The sequence below is a fragment of the Rutidosis leptorrhynchoides genome, chromosome 2 (assembly GCF_046630445.1).
Source record: "Rutidosis leptorrhynchoides isolate AG116_Rl617_1_P2 chromosome 2, CSIRO_AGI_Rlap_v1, whole genome shotgun sequence".
Classification (NCBI taxonomy): Eukaryota; Viridiplantae; Streptophyta; class Magnoliopsida; order Asterales; family Asteraceae; genus Rutidosis; species Rutidosis leptorrhynchoides.
The window spans coordinates 626143634-626170546 of record NC_092334.1 but is presented as its reverse complement, the minus strand read 5'-3'; the positions used below and the strand labels follow the sequence as shown (position 1 = coordinate 626170546).

At 34.7% G+C, this 26913-nt stretch overlaps 2 protein-coding genes across 2 annotated transcripts; both read left to right on the top strand.

Moving 5' to 3' along the window:
- The first annotated feature begins 805 nt into the window (after positions 1 to 805).
- LOC139893604 (uncharacterized) lies at positions 806 to 2612 on the top strand. Its single transcript, XM_071876766.1, has 5 exons — positions 806 to 919; positions 1170 to 1340; positions 1532 to 1613; positions 1709 to 1825; positions 2383 to 2612. Exons 2-5 carry the CDS (start codon positions 1219 to 1221, stop codon positions 2431 to 2433), a joined length of 372 nt encoding a protein of 123 aa, XP_071732867.1. The 5' UTR covers positions 806 to 919; positions 1170 to 1218; the 3' UTR covers positions 2434 to 2612.
- A 2731-nt stretch (positions 2613 to 5343) lies between these two features.
- LOC139893603 (zinc finger CCCH domain-containing protein 11-like) lies at positions 5344 to 10148 on the top strand. Its single transcript, XM_071876765.1, has 8 exons — positions 5344 to 5668; positions 5765 to 5849; positions 6787 to 6927; positions 7015 to 7103; positions 7252 to 7440; positions 7578 to 7708; positions 8138 to 8240; positions 9637 to 10148. Exons 1-8 carry the CDS (start codon positions 5501 to 5503, stop codon positions 9826 to 9828), a joined length of 1098 nt encoding a protein of 365 aa, XP_071732866.1. The 5' UTR covers positions 5344 to 5500; the 3' UTR covers positions 9829 to 10148.
- The last annotated feature ends 16765 nt before the right edge of the window (positions 10149 to 26913 follow it).

The following is a 26913-nucleotide window of genomic DNA, read 5'->3' as shown; positions in this document are numbered from 1 at the left end:
TGGTCTATTATTATGATTTGATATATATAGGTTAAACCTATAACTCACCAACATTTTTGTTGACGTTTTAAGCATGTTTATTCTCAGGTGATTATTAAGAGCTTCTGCTGTCGCATACTTAAATAAGGACAAGATTTGGAGTCCATGCTTGTATGATATTGTGTAAAAACTGCATTCAAGAAACTTATTTTGTTGTAACATATTTGTATTGTAAACCATTATGTAATGGTCGTGTGTAAACAGGATATTTTAGATTATCATTATTTGATAATCTACGTAAAGCTTTTTAAAACCTTTATCTATGAAATAAAGGTTATGGTTTGTTTTAAAAATGAATGCAGTCTTTGAAAAACGTCTCATATAGAGGTCAAAACCTCGCAACGAAATCAATTAATATGGAACGTTTTTAATCAATAAGAACGGGACATTTCAGATTGGTGCAATTTGGAATGAAGACTTAGCCCCTCTTATATAACCAAGTCACTCACCCCTGACATCTTCCTCCCACCAATGTGGGATAAACATATCTTCTAGTAGCCAAAATAAACCAACAGTTTCGAGCCTTCCGGTGTTTATTTGATTGTATCATTTGTTTCGGTTTTTCTATTTTACGATTAAAGTTTCTGGTTATATAGTTATCGTGTTTTTCGGGAAAAAAAAAAAAAAATTTCTTGACGAAATACTTCCTTGAATTATAAAGTACGTACCTGTTGTGGCACATTTTAAAACTATAAAAGCTGTGATCCCAAACTAATAACTTTACTAAAAGTTTTGTGGCCATTTTCAGAAATTGACAAACTTTGATATAATAGCGTAAACACCGTCATTTCACCGGAGAAGCAACGCCTCCGGAGTTCGATCTCCGGCGAACACTCCCGTCAACCTACTCACCGGAGAACACCACAATCCTTAGTCGCTGGTAAATTTGTCATATTTATCTTATAGTTCCCTTGAATATGTTTATAATTCATGTTTAGCTTAGTTTAATTTTAGTTTAGTTAGATGTAAACCCTAATCATCTTAATTTCAAGTGAGACCATCATAATTAGGTTAATGTATATATCAGGAATTCTTTTATTTGAATATTAGTTCATGCTGTGAAAAAATGTATCATCTGTATCTATACTGTACACCAGTTGTTCCATGAAACACCTTAATTGATTTTACAGGTGGTTATTTAGTGCTGTATCTTCTTTTTATGATCAATTACTACTAAAGATGAGTAGACTTTATGATGGTTGGAATGAAATTTTAAAGATTCAGAAGTTCAGACGAGCAGTTGGCAAAACAATATTCTTTTCTTTTTCGGCTCTCATTAGCCACGCATACAACTCCAATACGTACGTACAAATTTCATTGACTGTACATACAACATCAAGTTTGTTTCCAAACTAATATCTTTTCATGCTGATTAGTTACACACTTACGACAAAAGACACCTAATGTATTAGTATAAATTTGCATAAAGTCAATTGCATTTTAACTTTCGAATTAACGGGCTGTCTCATGTAAATTAAATTAATACTTGAAGGACGAGAGCTGGTTTTTCAAGAGGGGATCAGTTCTATGCATCATATCCGGCAGGGAGTGAGCTATTGACTGATACGGCTAAGGTGTTTTTTTTTTTTTTTGTTTTTTTCGGAAAAGGTTAAATGTTTATTATTTCGACTTCTATATAAAGGACTGAGACTTGGGGTTTTGTGGTTAGTTATACAAATCTGCACTTGGAAATTGCTTTGAAGTGGAAGATTGGGGACCAATTGAATGGTCCATAATGGCTAAGCATTTTGAGCGTCAGGGGAAATCACCATATGCATATCATGCTGTAAGTTACTTAAATTGATATTACCTCAATGGCTTCATCGTGAATATATCACCTACTGCAACATCCTTTAAAGACTTATATTGTTAGAATCAGTAATCACAAATTAACACAATACCACAACAAGAAGAGTACCCAATCCAGCTGATATTTGAAATTAAAACATCAATCAACTGTATTTACATGGTTGCCAATCAATCTACAGGTACACATTTGTTGCTAGAACGCTTATTGTTTCTTTTGAGTTTCGGTAGTACGTTCTTAGAATCAAAGTTGTGCCTGGCTGCCCCTATTATAAGAAGAAAACTGCATGTTAAATGGATACGAGATGGACTAATTTTCATAGCTGTTTATATTTCTATGTTGTTTGGCTTTTTGATATATTTTATTTTAGATAATGTCTTAGAGTGAATTTAAAACCAATGTAAGCCTACTACGATTGCTCAGTTAGAAACCAATTTGAATTGAATTAAGTTGAGTTAAAAACCAGCATAACACGTTTATGATCTAACTTGTAAGGCTTGGATTGTGCTGACTCGTACTTTGTTTTATTTTTGCAGCAATATCAAGCTCACCTTTCATCTAACGGAAATATCGATGGAAGTGGCTAATGGAAATATCTGTAAATCTGTTATCCAGCATAAGTAGAAGACACATGCAGTGGAAACTTTTTTGTAGGGGGGCGTTGTTGGGTTTTTATGGTATGTGTCAAAATGGGTCGGCTTGTATAACCCTACAAAATAATACAGTAGATGTTATCTATTCAAAAGCTTTGTATAAATACTCATAATTGATTTGTTAATTATATGTAAATGAATAAATCTAGTTTCTTATGCTGTATCGTCTTGTACGCTCGCATATCTTGATTCTCCTAAAAATGAAAGATGCAGCAGGTTAACGTTCAAAAGTTGGCATTGTATGTACACAGCCAAAAAATCATTGATATATGCTCAGTCCGACGCATGAGCACAGACTCAAATCGACACGAGTCAGGGATACCGATACATAATGTAGACTGCCTCTTGTGTCTGCAGCTAGTGTTCGAAGATGCATATTGCAACTAGTGTCAAACTTTGTGTTATTTTGAATTTGTGGTTGCCTCGGGTAAAAGAAAGAACATGTAATGATCATAGCAAGAGACTGACACCGACTTTCTTCACCTGTAAATAATAATTGTTCCTGATCCTTAAAAACATATATTGTACAAATGTTTAAAAATTTGAAAAGAGAAGTGTTCAATAGCGGAGAAAAGGGGGAGTGAGTGGTGCTCAACCTCCTCCAATAGCCCAACTTAAGTCATTGTTATTTAGTGATTTTGGTGCAAGTTTTTTTTTTTGTTTTTTTTTTGTTTTTGGGCGAAATAACGAGAACATTATATAAAACGGAAAACGTTTTCGAAAAGAAAACGAATTCAACAAGAGGTACAAAAGAGGATCCCGATGAGGCCGCGGCTACCAAGCGAATTATCAATAACGAGCCTACCTACCTAAATTGAGACAATAACTAAAAACTAAAAGAAACCAAGTACACAGATTGCTAATACAAAAAATAAAACAAGACAAGAAACCGATAAACAAGGAGTCAAATATCCTTGATGAACACGCCGAACTTTGTCTTTTGAGCGCCTTGAACCAGTTTTTACAATAGTTTGATAGGATATAATAATGAAGTCATTTTTTTATGCAAAAATTTATGGAAAGAGAAAGAAAGCGTTGAAGAAAAAGAAAGGGGATTGGTTAAATTTCCTTTTCTTTTTTTTTGAACATCAGTTTGGGATCATCCAGGGGACTTAACTACTCACGCGTTCATCTCCCGTAGTTGCATAAGCCGCTCCCTAGTACTGCTCTGGAAGAAACTCGGACTAATCCGAGAGCATGACCGGTAAAACCCCCCTCTCCGCTGCCCCCGCACTAAGAGAAAGGTGACCTGGGTGGATAATTCAGGTCAGGGATACCATTGAGTGCAATGTTGTAGCCTAGCGAAGTCGAACTCCTGACCTCTCGCTAAGAGAGCCTGACCACTACCAGCCAAGCTACAACTTAATGTTAAATTTCCTTTTCATTTACTTTTTTTATTGAAAAATATGATGATAGATTGTTACTTTAATTTTATTTCTTACTCTGTATTTCTATGTTGAAAATATAATCCATGAGCCCAATATTTTAATTGTAATCTATATGATTTTTTATTCATTAACATAATATATAATGTTTATGTTTATTGGTACAATCATCTAAAATATGTGAGACCCTTTCACTTATAACATACATAGTAGTATAGTAGTATTCTTTATTTTTACCATTCTAAAAGAGAAGTCGAGCCTCCCTTAATCTTAATTTTCTGACTCCGTGTTTAGAAGTGTTAGCAGTTTGGAAAAGATAAGCGTCAATAGTTTGAAAAAGAGAAGTAACTGTAATATTTTGAAGGACACTATAGTTGAGTCATAATACTTTCATTTAGATTTGTTGAGTGAATAAGATCTAAATAAACAACTTAAAGAATGAGCAAATAATATCTTTAGACAATTAATCTTATTAAGCTTTATGTAAACAACTCTTACTAATCGAATAAGTTATTATTTATATGTAGCTGATTTTAATTAAATGTGTACATTACCTAATGGGTGACGTTCATTAAAATAATTTTCCAAAATAATTTTCCAGCTACTAAATCAAAATGACTAATCATAAATCCCCAATGAACCGTGCAATATTTTCTTTGAAATACGATATTTTTTAATTAAAAAAAGGGAAAGCTTCATATAAAATACAAATAACCTGAAACTAATGAAACAAAGAGTGTAAGAAGGCAACTAAACATAATGAAAGAGCTACAAACCACGAAAACTAAATGCTACCAACACATCTAACTAAACTAAAATAAAATAAAAGACGACCACTTTAAGCAAAACGAAACCTCCCAACCAGTGTTGTAAACGACGTCTGTTGCGTCCCTTGTGACTCCCGTTGCGAAGTTTTGGTGAATAGCCCGTCTCGATCCCGTCCTTTCGTTTAATAAGGTGGTCAACGGTCAAAGTTGGGGCAAATGCATGAAAGGTCTGGTCAACGCCGGTCAAAAGTCAAAGATTCAGTTAAAATCGGTCAAAAGTCAGTTAATATCAAAATTAACATAGTTTTGTGTTAATTTTTTGTATTATATTAAAGATAATAGCGATTATAGGTACAAACTAATCAACGAATATTTTTTTGGCTTTAAAATATGTCTGTATATAGTTTTTATATATATAAAAGTTAACGTCAGTCAACGTCAGTCTCGATCCTCGTTTCAACTCTGTCTCGATGTTTTAAGGCCCCGACCATCTCGACTACCCGTCTTTTTCAACCTTGGCCCAACCCGGCAACACCCATCCTGAGAGACACACTTTTGTATCACTCTGTATTTACTTTTATTGTTGTACAAAAATTGAAAATTACTCCGTAACAAAAAATAAGCGAATGACTAAATTACCCTTAGAAGACGGCTAATTATCCTAAACAGAAGCAAACCCTCGTCACCACCACTCCGTCTAGACTCCACTTCTAACTTCTGCAACCGATAAAACCCTAATTGCTAAATCCATTCACAAAACTTTTAATCTCCAAATAGTTGATCCAATTAGGTGAACTAAAAACGCAAATTCGATACGCAAAACGTTCAAATTTGACTTCAGTTTGAAGAATGCCACCGAAACAATCGAAAGCGGAGGTAGCAAAGAAGCAGAAAGTAGTTGAAGACAAAACATTCGGTCTTAAAAACAAAAACAAAAGCAAAAATGTACAGAAATATGTACAAGCGATGCAGCAGAATGTTATTCCCAAACCTGATCCTTCCAAACTTGCTGCCAAGGTAATTAGGGTTTTTAATAATTACGTACTTTGTTTAATTTAATTATTAGTCATCTTTTTGTTCTTTTATTTATTTGATGAATTTATTAATAAACAGAAAAAGAAGGATGAAGAGAAAGCTAGAGAGAAGGAATTGAATGAGTTGTTTAAAATTGCTGTTGTTCAACCTAAAGTACCTCCTGGTAATATATTTTCCCCTTTTATATACTATGCAATTTCATAAGTTGAGTTCAAAATCGAATGTGTTTCATTTAAGTCTGGAATCAGGTACTTGTTATTAGCAGTTTGATTGATAATTGATTGTATATAGACAGGTTATTTGCTTAATGAAAATTGAATGAGTAGATAAGTAGTTTTAACAAGTGATCCCTTATACGTTGTCATTATATGGATTATATATTGAAACTTTGATTTTTAGTGGTACTTCATAGATCATATAGTCTAATTGATTTGCAATTTTTTTAGATGAAAGTGTGATGTTTATCGGATGGGGTGTTTTCTAATTCTAAAGTTATTCAGGGCATGTAATACAGATAAAATTGCTAACCACTTTAACCTTGTAACTATTGTACCCTGTAGAAGTTTAGACTAAAATTAAACTATATTTGAAAGGTACTAGATTTTACATGGATTTGTACCCTGTAGAAGTTTTTGTTATCTTTATTTATTTTTTAGACGACTTTCTTCTATGTTTATGTTAATATTATGCACCAAACAGCTGATTATTCATGGTATGTTACTCGTGAAATGATATTTATCTGATCTTTGATTAATCTTACTACTGTGAATATAGCATAATGATAAATCTACAAAATGTATTATTTTTTTGTAGCTTGTTATACATACCTAATTTATCTACACTATGATTTTCTTAGTGCTACCTAAAGCACGAATTCTTGTAAAAATTTCTCAAGTATAACTTCAAGATACCTATCTGTTTGACTGTCTTAACCTAAAAGTTACCATTTTTATGCATTTTCCATTATATTATACGGGTTCTTGGATGAGCAAAAGCAATCAGATTATCTCAATGACATATTTGTGAATTGAAGTTCTTTTATACAAAATCTTTTATGGTTTATACTCATATACTCATATATGAATTGTGGTTATGGTTAGGGGTGGATCCGAAGTCTATATTGTGTGAGTTTTTCAAGGCTGGTCAGTGTGCGAAAGGTTTCAAATGCAAGTTTTCTCATGATTTGAATGTACAAAGGAAGGGTGAAAAGATTGACATTTTCAGTGATAAGCGCGATGAAGGTGATCTATCAACATGTATTATTACACTTCTATTCTATTTCGTGGTTTGACGTGGAGTATAACTAATTTCATCATTTGGGATCTTAGGAACTATGGAGGACTGGGATCTTGAGACGTTGGAAAAAGTTGTTGAATCGAAAGGAAAAGATTACAACCAGAATAAACCAACTGACATTGTATTCTTTCTTAACTTCTTTACCTTTCCGTTCTTGTTTTTGTAGTTTTTTTGTTTTAGTAGTCTGCTGACTTTGAATTTTTGTGTATTCACAATATATATTTTGGTTTTCTTTGCAATTTTATGTTTCACTATTTGTTTTTTTATAGGTTTGCAAACATTTTCTCGATGCAGTGGAGAAAAAGCAATACGGTTGGTTCTGGCAGTGTCCAAATGGTAATAAGGAGTGTCATTACAGACATGCTCTTCCTCCTGGATACATTCTAAAGTCACAAATGAAGGCGCTTTTAGAAGAAGAGGCGAACAAGTTAGCTATCGAGGATGAAATTGAGGATCAGGTAATTATTTATCTTCTTTGTAGATGCTTTTTATATACATACACCAGTACCTTTGTTTTGCTTTACGTATACCATCTATTAGTTACTACACTATTGGAAACCAATTCTTATAAATTATGGCTATGTTATAAATTCAGCGTGCGAAAGTAAAGACAACAACTCCAATGACTACTGATCTGTTTATGGGATGGAAGAAGAAAAAGATTGACGAGAAAGAAGCTGGTCTGGCTGCTCAGAGAGCAGAGAGGGCTAAGAATGACCGGATGAGGTTTGTTTGTTTGTTTTTTTCTAGTCATGACCATATCGACCCATTATCTTATAAATGTGTCCATTCGGGCTATATTTTGGTCTCTAAAGTGTCAAACCGGTGTATTCTAGGAAAAGAGTAAGAGGGAGAAGCCTTATTAGTTCATAAGCTGCCAAAAGTGGTTTTTTATTGCATAAAACCTTTTCATTCAATTATTTTTTCAAACATTAAATATTTATTGATATGATACTACTCTGGTAATCATATTTGACGGGCTATTTGGTTTTTATAAATTAGAATTTTTGCACCGAGTTATTCCAGGCAACCTGATCCATTTTGGCGACACCCATTTGTCCATCTTTAGAGATCTTCAGTGCATACTCTATACATTATAAATTGGATACCTGTTAATATTCTTTTCTTTTTCTTTTTATATTTCTGGTGATGCAGTGGGCGCGAGTTGTTTCTTTCTGATGCTAGTTTGTTTGTGGATGATGCTGAGGCGTATGAGCAGTACCAAAGAGAAGAAGAACCTGATAATACGACCCAAAAGGTAGCCCTTGATGTTCTATGTACTATGTAGTTGCATTTTTCACAACTATTATCCTATTCTGCATAGAAGTTCATCTGTACAAGTAATCAAATGATTGAGGTAAATACAGAAAAGTAATAACCTTTTGCCCTTTGAGCCAAAAAGGTAACCACTCAACAATTAATATTGGTAGAAAAGTAATATCTTTATTGGTTTCTGCTTACACTTACTTTGTGGACCAAAACTGAATTTTTCCAACAAAGATGCCCTAAATGAGTTGTATGGATAATTAATTTTTAAGTTATTTATAAATCATATATCATTAGACAACTAAGATAACCAAATTTTAATAACCTAATACAAATAATTGGTACCCTTAGAGGCTTAGAGAGGTTAAGTTTTAGGATTTCTAGGTTTTTATGCACAAGAATTGTTAAAATCACATAGCCCATCAGCCCATTTATTTGATTAAAAACGCACGGGCCTTAAAAGCATGGATTATAACCTCCTGATGAAACGTTTAAATGCGCTTCTGATGCATTAAACAGTGTTTGTCTCCACCTCACCCCCTTTAATGGCATCACCTTTTTTAGCAAGATGTGATTTTTAGGTTACTTAGCCCTGCCTCTCGCTTCAGCTCGCCTGATACGTGCTTTGAATAACTCACATATGAGCTGAATCAGGATAGGATTTAGAGAACTTTTTGGCCAGATCTTAAAAATTTACATTAATTATTACTATAAAAAAATGAATGATAATTACATTATTTCATAAATAATTTAACGGTTTGATAAGTTGATTTGGAAGGCTTTACACTTTAAAAAACACTTTTGAGACTTTGCACTCAATTGACTTGTTTCTTTTCAGCATCTTTTATCTTTTATTTTGCATGTTCGACTTATTATAGATAATACATAGCCCAAATCTATGCACTCGTAGGTAAACGATTCAAAATTACTATTTATAGCATGAACACACCATAGAGTCCTGCTACCGAAAGACATGTCACTGCATAACTTGTGCACTTAGTTTGTCAAGGTTGACCAAGAGACAATTCCTAACAAGTTCCAAACTAGTATGAGAACCAGACATGTTCAGATGTTCTGCTTATTGCAAACGGGTCTGGATTGATCTGGCACGTCTTTTTTTTCTTCTTCAAAATATTCAATATTTTTCTTAATAATTAGTGGCACAACTGATAACAGAAGCTAGTTTTATGTACAATAATGTTGTTTTTATGATGAAATGATTCTGGAAGTTTAGTGCATTAAATTTTTTTTTTTGGTCAACTTTCAATTCATTCAACCCATTGATACGTAAGATTAAACATAACCCAAATCTACCCATTCATAAGTGATCATGTTGACTTTTCCACCTTTACTGTGAATTCTTAAATCTGTCATCTATCTAATTTCAGGCACAAGAAAGTTCATCGACTGGTGGACCAAGTACATCAACAAGTGTGGCTGCTGTTTCTGAACAAGCCAATTCTGATATTGAAGATGATGATGATGACGACGATGATGATGATCTGGACATGGATGAACTGAATGAACTTGAAGCAAGCTTGTCCAAAACGTCTCTCCAAATCAATGAGCCTGTAAAATAAGCTGCATTTTAAGAAAACTCGATCACTTACTGGGAGAAATTCAGCATAATTTGAAGAAAGTTCGTCGCCCCTTCTCGATGATATGGAGGTAATTCAGGTATTCTGAAATCGCTTTTTTTTTTTTTCTGTTCGATGATAGTCCAATATAATGGGGATTGCAATGCAAGTTTTGAATATGGTTTGCATGTTATTTACGAACTTTACTTGTTTTGGATATCCTGTTTTAGACATTTTGTTATATCCATCAAAATTACACGGTGACATTTGTACCAAAACTGGTGTCTTAACTTTTTATCTTTTTGAGGATTTACTGCTTTGTATTTCTGAAATTTATCAAGTTCAAATATCTTTGCTAAGTGTTCCTCTTGAACACCCCCATGGTTAAGTCACTTTTGCTTGAAGCACCAAATTGTACACATTGGCTTGTACACATTGGCTTGTAGAACCAGTCTAGACGACAATGGACAATTGTCACTGTGAGGGTTCAGACCTCTTTGACCATTGAGTTTACCTTCTGATCATAAAAATATCAGTTAAATAATGACCTTACTTCATACAATGAATTTTAATTTACGAGGGTTGGATTTAAGTTGCTTCATACAATAAATTGAATCAACTCCTTGACTATCAAAGGTTGTTCTAGTTTAGAATGTAATCTGAATCGAGTTGTATAGATCATTGCTATAATGTCCTTTTGGCGACTGAGAATTTAACGTTTTGTTTTTGTTCAAAGAGTCGTCAAAATCATATGCGTATAATAAGCATGCGAATATAAATCTTAGCTTTCAGCCAACATTCAGCCTATATGTATTCAGCAAACTCCCCAAAAGGGTAAATAAACCCTTTAAGACCATAAATAACGTAACGTTATAGGGTCAAAAACACTACCATCAAGCCACAATGCTGCCAGAATGCAGCGGGCTGAAAATATTGCAAGCGTGATGGATGCATCACGGGAGGAAAAAATGGCGTGAGGATGGGTTCGATCAATCCAATGATGCCATGTACCTGATTTGTTTTCGTTAAAGTTGTAAATCCAAATTATATAAAACTAAAATAATAGAAGATGAAATAGTTACAGTTAATGGAAGATTTACGATTAGTTGCAGACAAGGTGGATGAGAAGATGAAGAAGATCGAGTCCATGACCTACTTTTATCATTTAACTCTCCCATACTCCACTTTAGTGGAATTGGGTATTAAGACTGTCTACATCTAACCTCTCCCATATTCCACTTTAGTGGAATTGGGTATTGTTGTTATTGTTGTTGTCAGTTTTTTTTTTTTACTCCTATTGTTATGGATATAAACACTTTGACCCGTACCGATATATTTTATATCTTCATATTTAAATAACTAAATAATACGAGATATAAAACTAAATATTATGGAGTATAAAATCAAAATAATCTGTTACTCCGTAGGGGTGTTCGTCGGTTCGACTTTTGGTATTTCGGTTTATTCTGTTCGGTTTTTTCTGTTTTGAAACTTATAAAACCAAAACTGAAAACCAAACCAAAACCAAATTTAAATATCGAAACCGAAACCGAAATCAAAACCAAAACCAAACCGAAAACCGAATTTGATTTCGGTTAAAACCGAAAATCATTAAAAATAAAAATGTTAATCAGCATAATTACTTACATATAAATTAGGAATACCGGTTGTAGAATTAATTTAAGTATACAAGGTATATAGCGTGTTTATTGTTCATTAAAGATAGAATAATACATCAAATATAATATAAATATAAATATTATAAATATAAATATGTTTTAATATGTTGTTAATTTGAATTCGGTTTTTTATTAGGTTTCGGTTAACCGAATTTTAAAACTATAAAACCGAAAACCGAATTACGAATTCGGTTTAGGTTTCGATCGATCCGAAGCCGTTTAAAAATTCAGTTTGGTTTTTTTGGTTTGGATTCGATTCGATATTCGATTTTTTCGGTTTGAAACCAAATGGTGCACACCCTTACTGTCCGTAATGTTTAACAAAATATTTTAAAAATGTCTAATTATTTGATAAAAAAGGAAGAAATGGTGGATCTAATGCCTATCATAATCCCTCAACCAATCATCCTTGTAAATTTTATCAGACCATCACACCATCATACTTGTCACATCTATACACCTCACAAAAATCCTTCATCATACACCATCTCCATTATTTATGGTCTAAAGGCATGTAATGACGAGAAGTGACCGCAATCAAGATTTTTTTATGGGGTGAAAACATTAAAAAGTTGGGGAAAAAAACAATAGAATAGCGTAAAATGTTGAACGATGACTTGTAAATATACTTAAAACTTCGGTCGTCGAAGGCGGCCACCAATTGTAATGGCCGAAAGAACAAACTTTAAACTTAAACGTACAAATTTAAAGTGACTGAACAAAATTTAATATTTCATCAACTAATCAAACAGTCCATCAACTAATTAAACAGTCCGTATGTAACGTAGTTTGATGGGCTGTGCATATGCTATTTATATGTTATGCTTGAAAAATCTTCGTTTGTGTCCGTCTTCATTGGAAAACATATGCACCACGTAATGTTAAATCAAATTAAAATGTGTGAACTTTACATAACCTTTCTTTAAATTTTTTTTTTATTCAATTGGAATTTCAGATTCAGGGTTTTTATACACGTGTATTTGTGTGACAAACTACACACAAGTCTAGGTAAATTCTAATGTTAGCTTCTTTTGTCTGATACGTTGTATTTGAAATTAGCTCACGTGAGTTGCACGTGATGAACTTTTAAGTGACAGAAGCATGCCGAGCACGTGACTTCTCATTCTTCACTGTATCGTCACGGCATTTAAGTCTGTTAATTTCGTTAACTTAATTCTGTTACTGTCAGTGTATATAAACGAATTGATTAGTTAGTTAGAGTCAGTTTTTCTGTTATGATTCTAATTCTCTCTGTAACAATTTCAGTTCCATTCGATTAAGCTTCATTGTTCTTTCTTCAATCTTACAACTTTCAGGCTTAATACGTTCGATAACTCCGAATAAGATCTGTTAATCCAGATTATCGTATCAATTGGTATCAGAGCGTCGATCTTGTAGTAATCTCATTCGATTCAATAATGGTGAATACTCGATCAAGTGGTGACGTCATGCCGGAAACAGTGCAATCTGCAATTGCACATTTGACTCAAACAATTCAAGACATAGCAGCACAATTCAATACTCGACTTGATGCAATGTCTGGTTCAATCAATCACAAGGTAGATTATGTGATACTACAGCAACAATATTTGACAACAGAGGTGAATAAACTTAAAAATGGTGAAGGCATTAATCACAGAGGTGCAGGTCAACAATTCACTAGGTTGACTAAGCTTGACTTTCCAAAGTTTGAAGGTGGAGATGTCAAAGGATGGCTGTATAGATGTAACCAGTATTTTTCAGTAGATCACGTGGAAGGTGGTGATAAAATTCGAATAGCTTCTATACATATGTACAAGAAGGCTCTTGTGTGGCACCAACAGTATGTCAAGAACCATGGTCCAGTAATTGAATGGGAAGATTATCAAGAGGCTGTTATGAAAAGGTTTAGTACCAGCATTGAAGATCCATTAGGGGAAATCAAGAACCTGAGGCATACAGACTCATTACAAGCTTACAATGATGAGTTTGAGGTGTTGGTGAATAAAGTTGATATCACTGAAAAGCAATCAATCAGTTGGTATTTAGCAGGGTTACAAAAAGAAATAGGGAGGCCTGTGCGGATGTTCAATCCAAAATCATTGGAAGATGCTATGAGCTTAGCAAGAATGCAGAATGAAGCTATAAATGTGACCAAGAAGAGACAGACTTCAGTTCTTCCAACCCCAAGAAACTCTGCAAATGGGTATAATTCAAGATTATTCTCTAATAGTACTTATTCCAAGAATGTTAATACACCTGCAACAAATCCACCATTAGCTATCATTAATACACCAAACCATAATGTGAAGAATCAAAGTCAAGTAGGGGGAAAAAGGCAGTTGACACAAAAAGAATATGAAGAGAAGAGAGCTAAAAATCTATGTTTCTATTGTGATAAAAAAATATATGACAGGTCATAAATGTAATGGACAACTATATTCATTAGAGGTGTTAGTTGATGAGGCTGATTGTGGTTTTGAAGTAGATGATGATGAACACCTTCAAGTGGTTGAAGAATTGGTTGATGGCACAGGAGATTCAAATGATAATGCACCTCATATATCATTGAATGCTCTCACTGGAACTAGTGACTATCAAACAATGTGAGTCACTGGTCAAGTAAATAAGAGAACCATTCAAATTTTAATTGATTCAGGAAGTTCCCATAAATTCTGGATATAAATGCAGCAAAGAAGCTTGGTTGTATTATACAAAATGCATATCCCGTACCTGTTAAAGTACCTGGAGGGGATAAGTTGTACAGTGCAGGCATTTGTGAGGCACTCAAATGGCAGATAAGTGGGGAAACTTTCATTAGTGATATGCTCATCTTGCCCATTGGTGGTTGTGACATGGTACTAGGAATTCAATGGCTCAAATTACTTGGTGATATTGTATGGAACTTTGAGCAATTGAAGATGACCTTCAACTACAAGGGTCATAGGGTTGAGTTGAGGGGAAGGAAAACAAGTGTTCATTGGATGAGTGAAAAAAAAATGTCTAAACCTCTGGCATCACAGGAAGTGCAACTTCATGCCATGTCAGTATGCATTTATCCTAGCCTTTGGCAAATGGCTGCAGTTGAGAAGGTCACACCTACTGCAATCTTACAATTACTTGAAGAATACAGTGATGTATTTGCTGAACCTACTACATTACCACCAAAAAGACACTTTGACCATAAAATCCCACTAATAGAAGGCACACAACCTATCAACATAAGACCCTATAGGCACCCACCTTCTCAAAAGGATGCTATAGAATCCATGGTGGCTGAATTATTAGGAAATGGGGTTATTAGAGCAAGTCAAAGCCCTTTTGCTTCTCCTATAGTCATGGTTAAGAAAAAGGATGGAAGTTGGAGAATGTGTGTTGACTATAGAGAACTCAATGCCAAAACCATCAAGGATAGGTTTCCTATACCTATCATAGAGGAGCTTATAGATGAATTGAGTGGTTCTGCAGTATATTCTAAGTTGGATTTGAGATCTGGATATCACCAGATCAGAATGTGGGAAGATGACATACCAAAGACTGCTTTCAGGACTCATGAGGGTCACTATGAATTTTTACTGATGCCCTTTGGGTTGACCAATGCTCCATCAACCTTTCAAGCCCTAATGAATGAAGTTTTCAAGCCATTTTTAAGAAGGTTCACTCTTGTCTTCTTTGATGATATTCCGATCTATAGTGCTACATTGGATGAACACATTGTACATTCAAGATCAATTTTGGATGTCATGAGGCAACACACTCTATTTGCTAAACAATCTAAGTGTGTATTTGCAACAACTAAAGTTGAGTATTTGGGGCATGTCATTTCTGGCCAAGGTGTTGCAACTGACCCTACTAAAGTAGAGGTGATGGCAAATTGGCCCATGCCAAAAACTTTGAAGCAATTAAGAAGCTTTCTAGGCCTCACAGGGTATTATAGGAGGTTTATTAAGGGTTATGCAGTGATTAGTAAACCCTTAACTCTTCTACTCAAAAAAGATTCCTTCTTATGGTCAGACATAGCAACCACAACCTTTAATGAACTTAATAAGAAAATGCTAGAGGCTCATGTATTGGCTTTACCAAATTTTAATAAGCAATTTACCATAGAAACTGATGCTTCTGGAGTGGGTATTGGAGCTGTTTTACAACAGGATGGTCATCCATTTGCTATTATGAGTAAGACTTTATCACAAAGACATCAATCTCTTTCAACTTATGATAGGGAGTTCCTGGCTATTGTACAAGCTTTAGATAAGTGGATGGGATATTTGTTAGATCATCATTTCATCATCAAAACAGACCATATTAGCTTAAGGCATTTGCTTGATCAGAGGTTAACTACTCCAAACCAAACTAAATGGTTTCCAAAGTTAATAAGCTTTGATTATGAGATAGTGTATAAAAAAGGAGCAGAAAATGGGGTGGCAGATGCTTTATCTAGGTTACAAGGTAATGCTACACTTTTTCAAATCCAAGTGACTAGCATTGCTGGTGATATGGAAGATATGATTCAACTAAGTGTATCACATGATATAGACTTGCAACATCTTATTTTGAAAATGAACACACCTGCAGAGGCAGCTAAGCATTACTCATATCAAAATGGAAAGTTGTATAGGAAGAACAAGTTGGTAGTTGGAGCTGATGTATCCTTAAGGGAGGATATTATTAAGTTTTTTCATGATACCTCAATAAGTGGGCATTCTGGTGTTACTTCTACCATTCAGAAAATAAAGTCATACTTTTATTGGAAGCAAATGAGGAAGCAGGTTAAGCAATACATTAGGGAGTGTACAGTTTGTCAAAGGTGCAAAGCTAACTTGAGTAAATACACAGGTTTACAACAACCACTCCCTATACCCACTACCATTTGGACTGAATATCAATGGACTTTATTGAAGGGCTTCCATTGTCTAGTGGCAAATCTGTTATTTTTGTGGTTGTTGACAGATTGAGCAAGTATGCTCACTTCATGCCTTTAGCTCACCCTTTTACAGCTTCAATGGTGGCTCAATACTTCTTTGATCATGTGTATAAACTACATGGCTTACCTAAGGTGATAGTAAGTGACAAAGATAAGATGTTTTTGAGTAATTTCTGGCAAGAATTGTTCAAGTGTATGCAAGTTAAACTGCACTTATCAACTGCCTACCATCCTCAAACAGATGGTCAAACAGAGGTGGTCAATCGTTGTTTGGAAGGATATTTGAGGTGTATGACTAGTGACAAGCCTAAGAATTGGTCAAAGTGGTTGACTTTAGCTGAATATTGGTATAACACCAATTTCCATTCCTCAATCAACACCACACCTTATGAAGCTGTCTATGGACAAGCTCCACCAATTCCCATTATTTACACTGCAAAAGATAATAGAGTGGAAGCTGTGGACTGTTCACTATTAGCTAGAGAACAAGCTATTACTATCTTAAGGTTTCACTTAAAAAGAGCACAAGATCGAATGAAAAGCTTAGCTGACAGGAGGAGAACGGATAGGGTTTTTGATATAGTACTTGGGTTTATGTTAAACTGCAACCTCATAGGCAGGTTACTCTCAGATCCCATAAATATAGCAAGCTATCACCCAAGTTCTACGGGCCATTTCAAATCATTGAACGAATAGGGGTTGTTTTTTACAAGTTACAATTGCCTAGTACAACTCGCATTCATCCTGTATTTCATGTTTCACAACTCAAAGAATACAAAGGGGTTACACCAATTCAAACAGGACACTTACCAGCTATCAATGAAGAAGGGTTAATTGCAGAGCTTCCAGTTAAACTTTTAGAACGAAAAATGGTCAAGAAAGCAAATAGAGCAGTGGTTTATGGGTTAACTCAATGACAGAATGGGTCAATTGAAGATGCTACTTGGGAACCATTGGATGAATTGATGCTTCGATTTCCTGCGATTGCAGATCTGATCTAGATTCTTGGGGTAAGAATCTTTTAAAAGGGAAGGATATTGATACGGTGTATTTGAAATTAGCTCACGTAAGCTGCACGTGATGAACTTTTAAGTGACAGAAGCATGTCGAGCACGTGACTTCTCCTTCTTCACTGTATCGTCACGGCATTCAAGTATGTTTTCGTTAGCTTAATTCTGTTACTGTCAGTGTATATAAACGAATTGATTAGTTAGTTAGAGTCAGTTTTTCTGTTATGATTCCAATTCTCTCTGTAACAATTTCAGTTCCATTGTAATACAATTCGATTAAGCTCCATTGTTCATTCTTCAATCTTAGAACTTTCAGGCTTAATACGTTCGATAACTCCGATTAAGATCTGTTAATCCAGGTTATCGTATCATTGTCCCGTTGTTGTTGATGACGCTGGATTGCTGACTCATCATCTGATGTCACAATCCATTACTTATTTATTTATTTCTAGCAAAATTACCCATTTTCTATATATGGACAAACAATATTGGTTTTAGAAGGTTGAACAATTTGAGTGGTCACCAACTTCCCTGATAATAATAATATCTAATCAACATATACGAATCAAAAAGTGATATAATAGAATTTAATTATTTTATGTAGCTAGTATATTTTGTGACGTTGTACAGTGCATGTAGTAAAAAGCACAACTAGAATAATATTAAAACAGTGATGTACGAAAAGGATTTTTGGAGTACAATGCATGAATATATCATCACTCACAATCACATCATAATGTGACCATAATTGAACACAATTCAAGCCTAGTTAACCCTTCTTACTAACAAGTAATTACACATATAAACAAACATACATAGTGTTCTCTCTAGAACACATACGTCATCCACGCAAACTTAACTCATATCGCATCCCTCTTCAAAGCATTCATCAAAAGAGTACTAATAGATTGATGTGAATTTTCCATGATGAAGCTCTAATGTGCACCATTAGCCTGTCACAATAATCACACGATATATTATGAACACATTAGTTACCAAAATATGGTAAAACTTATATTAAATATATACGGAGTACGATTTAAAAACAAACTCATAACAGATTTTCGGTTACATAAATGACGAATCTGTAGAATATATAATAGAAACCCTGTGCTTATCAATACTCATAGGTTATTTATAGTATATACTGAAACCCTAATAAACCTATAAACTCTAATGGACTCAAACTCACAATCGAATTGGTCACTAACATATCGTCTGATAGAATCAAATATATACCAAATGTTATAAGGATATAATTACCTTTATTTCTTGTTTGGAGGGTCAAGTTTGCAATCTTGTGAAGAAGAGACTTGAACTTTTTTAACGCCAAATGTCATCTTGTGAATTTTCTCTCCCAGTTCTTCAAATATTTTTTCTATAATTTGACCCCTTCTTGGTGGGATCATTATTTTTTCTTTCTTTTCTTCACTCTTCCCTTTGCCTTCCATTTTATTTGATTTATATAAACTTCAGAATGAACAAATGTTCTTGTAGCTGAAGTGACTATCAAATCAAATGTGTATTATATATAGACAATGAAAGACAGATTGTGAATCTTGAATGTGGTTTAGAATTAAAAATGATTTAAAGTGACATATGATACATTAAAAAAACTCCATTTAAATTCAGATAGGCCCTACCTAGCTAGCCAAATTGTTTTGAGGGCCCAAACTAATATTCTACTAGTAGTACTATTTTTTATCTGATTTTTTAATTCTTTTTGGTGTCAAACCTAGCCTTTAGTTAATTAGTTGAATATACTAGGCCCGACTTCCGAAGCGTATTGCGACGCACACTCGCACCAGGTAAAACTTGTTGAATAATGAAAACTTTATGAAATATATAATATACTCCGTATATGTTTAATTTAATTATCAGTTGCTTTTTTTGTAGATATAGATACAAAAATGAAGAAATTAACCCTAATGATGTTATGGACCTCGACCCATAAAACAATTGGGCAAACTCCTGTAATCTAATGCCTGATAAATTATAGGAGTAGTAAGATATTATTGGCACCAAAAAAATAATAATAAAAAAAATAAAGAGAGAAGAAAGAAGAGAAGGCATGAGATTGAATTGTTATCAAAGTAATTAAACATGTTAAATTAAAACACAGATATTATTGTATAAATAAATGAGTTTGTATAACTATATCCATTCCAGATTTTTTTTTCTTTAGAACATGTGGCCACTGGGTTCGATGAAGTGTGAACACAGAACCCGTCACTACGTCCGTGGTCATAAACTTGAGGTGGGGTTATGGACAATGGTGCATGCATCTATTTTATTTATTTACTGTATTTTTATTATTTTTTTATATAATAATAAGGATCTATCGCTTTTTCTCAAGGTAGTAGTCACATAGTTCTACTAACTTTATTCTCTAGCAGAAATAGTTATTTTGATTGCTTGAAATATAAAATTAAACTTAAATATTTCCTATCTTATTAAGTATAACTATCCGTATTTTAATTTTTAAAAGGTATTTCGAACTGAATAATTTGAAAACCCATAAATTTGTTAGAATTACACTTATAATAATCACCTTTTGTTATGTAGTATCTCATTTCGTATGGTGGAGGATTCTTAACCTTAATTATTTTATTCTAAAGAACACTATATTAGTTATGTTAAATTGTTACCACCACCTTTTATGAAGTGATAAAGTGAGGACTCGAATTCTAAACTACCAATTCAGCGTCACGTCAGTCTATAGGAGGGTTGGATGTGATTATCGTCTTAATAGGAACGGAGGGTTTGAAAACAAAGGGGTGAAGGGGATGGTGCTTACGGATCTTTGGTTTCGGCGTTCCCAAGGTGAAACGTTGATGAAAACTTGGTGAAACATCGATGAAACTTTGGTGGAACTTTGATGGGACTCACTACTATCCTAGTGCTATTAGACTCTTATCACATTTCACATATATATTTTTTTTCTCGATAGTTTTCATTATATATTTACACCAAATCAATATTTCTATATTTTTACATAACTAACCTCCACTTAGTTATATTTTGATTCATATCATATCATACAATAAAATTCAAAAGTAGGAACCAAGGATAAGTGTTTAATTTGAATTCACAAAAATTATACTCCGTACTTGTGTTCTCAAAAAATAAGATTACCACACATGTTATATATATAGACATTTTTATGACATTAATCTTTGTTAAAACTCTATAAATAACAAACTCTTTTTAACGTTTTTATATTTATAATGTTCAATATTAACTCCTAGATAAATAAACATAAATATAGATATAGATTTTGGTCAAAAGATATGGACATATGCCCACAGATTAGGGGTGGTCAGTATTTGGTTTGAAACCGTGGAACCCGAAAACCAAACCGAAACCAAACCGAAAAAAACCAAACCGAATTTGAAAAACGGTTTTCGGATCGAGTCAAACCGAAACCGAATTTGAATTTGATTTTCGGTTCGGTTTTCGGTTTTGAAAATTCTGAATTCGGTTTAACCGAAAACCGAATTCAATATTTTTATATATTTAATTTGTATATTTATGTTTTAATTTTGGGATCCAATTAATAAAATATGTTCTCACCCATATGACAATTTGGTAGCTCACATTATAATTATGTTACTTAAATTATTATGTTCTTCTTCTTAATAACAGAAGCAGTAAACGTCACAATTAAACTGTAAATATTAATAAATCATCGAATTCTTGATAACTTAATAGTACGCCATTGTTTTAGGATATAAATAACTAAAACATCAGTAACGCCACAATTAAACTACCATCGTTCTCAATTTTTTCATAATATTCGGTTTTAACCGAAAATCAAACCGAATCCGAATTCGAATTCAGTTTTCGGTTCGGTTCGGTTCGGTTTTAACTTTGAATTCGGTTTTCGGTTCTGCCTAAAAAAATTTCAAAACCGAATACACCGAACCGAATATACCGAACAAACCGAAAACCGAACCGATGAACACCCCTACCACAGATTCTGGAGGCAATAATTTCAACATTGACAGGATCTTGCAAAGTTTTGACCTATCAAAGTGTGAAGTGTGAACACTTATATATAAATATAATATAAATTAGAATTAAAATATAAATAATTAAATATAAAGTTAGGATGGAAAAAAACAAACAACTTTTTATGTTTGACGTCATGAAGACGGTTTTTAGAATCATGACTTTTGTTGAACACATATATTAATTTCATCCACTCGTGATGTCGTCTATAGACTATATCTGTGCCTCTCTGTCTGTATACGTGAATGTGTTGATTAATGTTTTTATACCTTTTTCACATTAAACTATTACAATATCTATACATTAAGGTATAAATATAAATCCGAATCGTCCTGATCATCATGGAGCGATTAGATGAAGTTCAGTTCCGGTGAAAAACATCTTTGGTAACCTGACTAATCTCCACCTAATGCCTTACCTCAAAAACCCATATTTGCGTGGAAGAGATAGCCGGCCTCATCCAAATCTGCCACCACTAACTCATGAGTATAGTGGCGATTCTATATCAGTAGTTAGAAATTTTTTATTATAATGTATTCTTCAAATTGCACACTACACCACCAAATTTAATTTTATATATATATATATATATATATATATATAATTTAGAGTTTTTCTTAGATAAACAACCATTGCACTCTTCAAATTCCATAGGACACTTCTATTTTTTAAAATTTATAGTTTTTTAGGTAAATAACCACTAAGTATCACTCAAACATAATTAGTTATGGAAAAAAAAATAGAGATCCAGTTTTGATTCTGGAATCGCCGCTGCATGAATGTGTTTCACGCAGTTAGTTCTGTTGGTGCATGAATCCCCAGCCGTAGTTTATCTTTACGTTTAACACATTCGGTTATGTAATAACGTTTACTTGTGACTATTGATTACGTTTGTGATTGTGCGTTCTTACTTTGTTAAATAATCAGTATGTTAAACTGCACACACAGTCGACCGAGTGTGGGTACACACTCGACCGACTATGTTACTCAGTCGACCGACTGAGAGACACACTCGACCGAGTGTGTCTGACTTGCAGTATATATACGGGTTTGTTTCTCTTTTGTAGGGTTACTCATCCCTTTTACCTTAGTCGACTGGTTTTCATCTCCAGAGAACCCTAACACCATATACCACCGAAATATATCATTTAGAAGTCGATCTAATCTAGTTCTTGTTCTAGGTTTGATTTATTCGATCCCGATACGACCCATATCTCGGTTTATCTCTATTCTAGTGAACTTCGCCTCTAGGATAGTTTGCAAGCGACCTAAGATCCGTGAATATTCATCTACAAAGTGGTATCAGAGCCGGAGTCTCTGGTTTTGCTTGTCTAAATTCGTTTTTGGGTCAAAGAAAGTGGTGTTTTTGGTGTTTTTGTGTCTTAATCATTTAATCCCCTTTTCTACGTTATAGTTGGTGTTTTTGTTATCAAAAAGTGTTTCTGGAATATTTTCCTTTGTTCTCTACGTTTTGGTTTAGTGTTTTTCATAAAAAATCGATCGAAAAATCGTTTTTGGTCTAAAAAACCCTAATAGTCGACCTGCATCTGTCAAGAACACACTCGGCCGTGTGTGTCTCGACAACCGACCGTGTGTGTCATTAGATCGAACGATCGAGTTTGTAAACCGACCGTGTGTCTTTCAGTTAAACCGTGTGTGTTTCCTTTAGTGAATCGACCGTGTGAGATATACAATCGACCGAAGGAGATAGACAGTCGGCCGTGTGAGTTTGTAATACCAAAGGCTTATTGAGTAATGAAGTGCTGCCCAAATTTTGTCAGACAATCGACCGTGTTAGTCATACAATCGACCGTGTGTCTCATACAATCGACCGTGTGTCTCATACAATCGACCGTGTGTCTAAGACAATCGACCGTGTGTCATTAATCAGAAACTTCATTAATCTTGAACTTAATTCTATCTAATTTAAAATGTCGGACACTAATGAACAAGTAACAAACGAATACAGTGCATTGGTGATTGCTCCAGGACTACAAAAACTGTTACTAAATGAGAATGAGTCTGGAACGTCCAATAAGGTTCCTAAGCTTGATAATCTAAAGGACTTTTTAGACTGGAAGGCGCGTTTTATGATATATTTGAATGGGATAGACTCTAGACTATGGGAGTTTATTGAGAATGAGTTTGCATGGCCAAATGGGGCAGCCGGTGAACCTAAAGAAACTGGTCAGTTCAATCCAGCTGAGCACGAACAGTACAACCTGGAGTGTAAATGCTACGCTCAACTTACTCAAGCACTGTCTAAGGAGATTTTCTCACAGTTCAAGAACAGAAACAAGACCTCGCATACACTTTGGCTTGCACTTCAATCAGCCACAGAAGGAACAGCCACTTATCGTACCACTAAGGGTAAGGTTCTCAAAGATGAATGGAGAGTGTTTGCTGCACTTCCTTCCGAGTCTCTTGGACAAACTTTGGAAAGGTATCGTCTACTGGTTGCTGAAATGGCAGATTATGGAATAGATTTATCTGATGAGAAAGCAGTTCGAGTTTTGAAAGACGGTCTTCCTGAGAAATGGGACAATGAAATGAAAAGATTCAGAATAGGTACAATGCATCAGGTCGTACGTTAACTTTGACAGCTTTTACTTCCAAGTTGATGGAAAAGGATATTCAGGTTGAGACAAAGAGAAAGAGACTTGGTGTTGTAGCTGGTTCGTCCATTATTGGGTCATCATGAAATCATGCTCCTTTGCAAACAGCTTACATTTCTACCAATGCATCACATATCTCAGCTCCAGTATCAGATTCTGGTTATTTCAATGCCAAATCTCAAGCACAGATATCAACTGTTAAACTGTTTGATTCAAGCATTCTACAACAGACTCAATCGCCAGTGATCAAGACGGACAATATCAAGAAAAGGCCTCTGGAATTGATTCAGGAGGATATGGCTTTAGCTGCCGTCGTTGTTAATTCTTACAATGATATGATAAGTGGACAGATAATCAATGGTCATCTGGAGAATGAGAATTTTGATCAGATTGATGAGAATGAGATTGAGAGAATGGACATCCTGTTTGCTATAGGAAGTGTGGTGATACGTGCTAGGAAGTATTTGAAAAGAACAGGTCAGAGTACTTTGAGTCTGAACCGCAATACTAAGTTTGGTTTTGATATGTCCAAAGTGAGATGCCATAATTGTGATGAGCTTGGTCATTTCAAGAGGACATGCACAAGACCATCTAAGCCTGGTTTTCATAATCCTTTTCATAACACTTCAATTGAGGTGTCTCCTGGACATGCTGGTCCTACAGTGAACAAAGAAGTAACTTCTAGTGGTTAATCCAAAGCTTTGACTACTACTTATGCTGATGAAGTGTGTGATTGGTCGACCTCTCTTGATGCTGAAAAGGCTAACGTGGTTTTTTTTGGTAAGAGTGAAGCTGAAATAGAAGAAGAAAGGGTTATCAGAGGAAATGCTGGTTGTATAGGTAAAGATGATCTGGCTTGTACATGCTATGTATGCAAATGTGATGCACGTATGAAAAGGGTTGAAGCTGTAATGAAAATGTGTCTTAGAAAGAGAATTAGTGACAGGCTGTATGATAAGTTCCGCAAAGCCAAGGACTTGTCCGATCTTGAATTCACAACTGACTCTTCGGATGACGATGAATCCTCGGGAATGAGTTGTCATACAGGAACCTGGTTTAGAAAAGAACTTGCACATTTGACCAAGGGTGATGTTGAGGGTACTGATGAGAAGGTAATCACGGTAACAAGTTCAGATAATTCAGCTAAAGTTGAGGGCAAAGAAGGTTATGATGCTGATTATTCAGACAGTACAAGTTCAGAGTCAGAATCAGAATCAGATACAGATTCGCAGGATGGTAGAAAATATTACGCGTTCATGGCTAACACATCCAACAATGACAAGGTATGTAATCATTCAGATTCTTCATGTTTAAAATGCACTAACCTTGAACAGGAAATAGCTAGACTTGAATGTGTAGTCTCTAAGCTTAATGAAATACCTACTACCTGTGAAACTTGTTCGAAACTTAGACTAGAACTTAAGAACTTGAGTCTAGAAAGTCAGACACATAGGAAGAACTATGATGATGCCCCTTTCTACCTCAATAAACAGAAAGAGTATGTTGATGTTATTAAATCCTTAGAGAACCAGGTAGGTCATTTAAAATCAACTATTGTAGATGATGAGAAAGTGATTCACCTGTATTTGAGCCAGATAGAAGCACTTAAGGCTGAAAAATATTCATACAAGTTAAAATATGAGTTAGAAAAGGCTAGGATTGATAATTGGCAGAGGATGTCATACGTGACTCAAACCTTGAAACATCCGAAAAATCGAGGGATAGGTTATAATCAGGTTGCACCACCACTATTAGGAGATTTTGTAAATAAACCTGTTGAGAAAAGTAGAGATCCGATTGTAGAACCGAAGTACGGTAAGCCTGAGAAAACTACTGGTAAGAGTAAAAGTGAGAATGGTGATGGTAAGAAGCACTTAGATGTTGTTTATGAGACGGAGTCCGATACTGATATCAAAATCGAAAAGGACGGGAAACCGTTTGTAGTTGTGACTAAGCCCATTACTATTATGAAGAATCCAAAGAATGAGGCAAATAGGAGTGAGGGTCAGAAGTCTGAGAAAAGGAGTGTTAGTAAACCGAAACAATCTAGGAAGAAAAACACTAAGCTCACTTCGATTAAGTTTGTTAAGGATGGTAGTACTGTGAATCCTCAGGTCGTTGATTCCAAAGTTGAACTTCCACCAAAAGGTGGGAGTTCAAATTCAGGAAGCGTGACGAAATACATTCCACCTAATCGTCGACAGACTGTTAAACAACAAGTCATGTCACCTCCTCTAGCTAGACAACAGAATACACCACCGAAGAGACAGTGTTCAAATTCTAGGAGTCAAGTGGTTAATGCTAATGGTTTTGATAATGTTAACTGTTTCAATTGTGGGATGTTGGGACACAGGGCTATAAATTGCAAACCCATTCGACAGACACCACACAAGAAGTTTGATCTTAGTCCCAAACGTACTTTTGATAAAAGATCATCTTCACCTGTGTTTAAATCTACTTCTGTCAAACCAACTGAAACAAAAGTTTTTCAAACAAATGACTATTACAGGAAACCATTACCAAAAAATGTTGTTTGGAAACGTAAATCTGAAGTTAGAGGTGTCCAAAATTCTGAAGGTCCTTCTGGATCTAAGGGATAATGGGTGGAATATCCAGTGATTGGCCTTGATGGGAAACCCACTGCCACTCGGGCATGGGTGGCCCTTTCTATCTAATCTCCTTATTTTTATGTGCAGGTCGCCTACAATCCTCACTGCAGTACTTGGATTGTTGATAGTGGGGCGTCCAGGCACATGACAGGGAACTTGTCCTTACTTTCTAATGTGAAAACGGTGGATGGAGGACCAGTTTCTTTTGCAGGTAGTGAAGGAGGTTTTATTACTGCGCAAAGGGTGATTGCTAATGAGAAC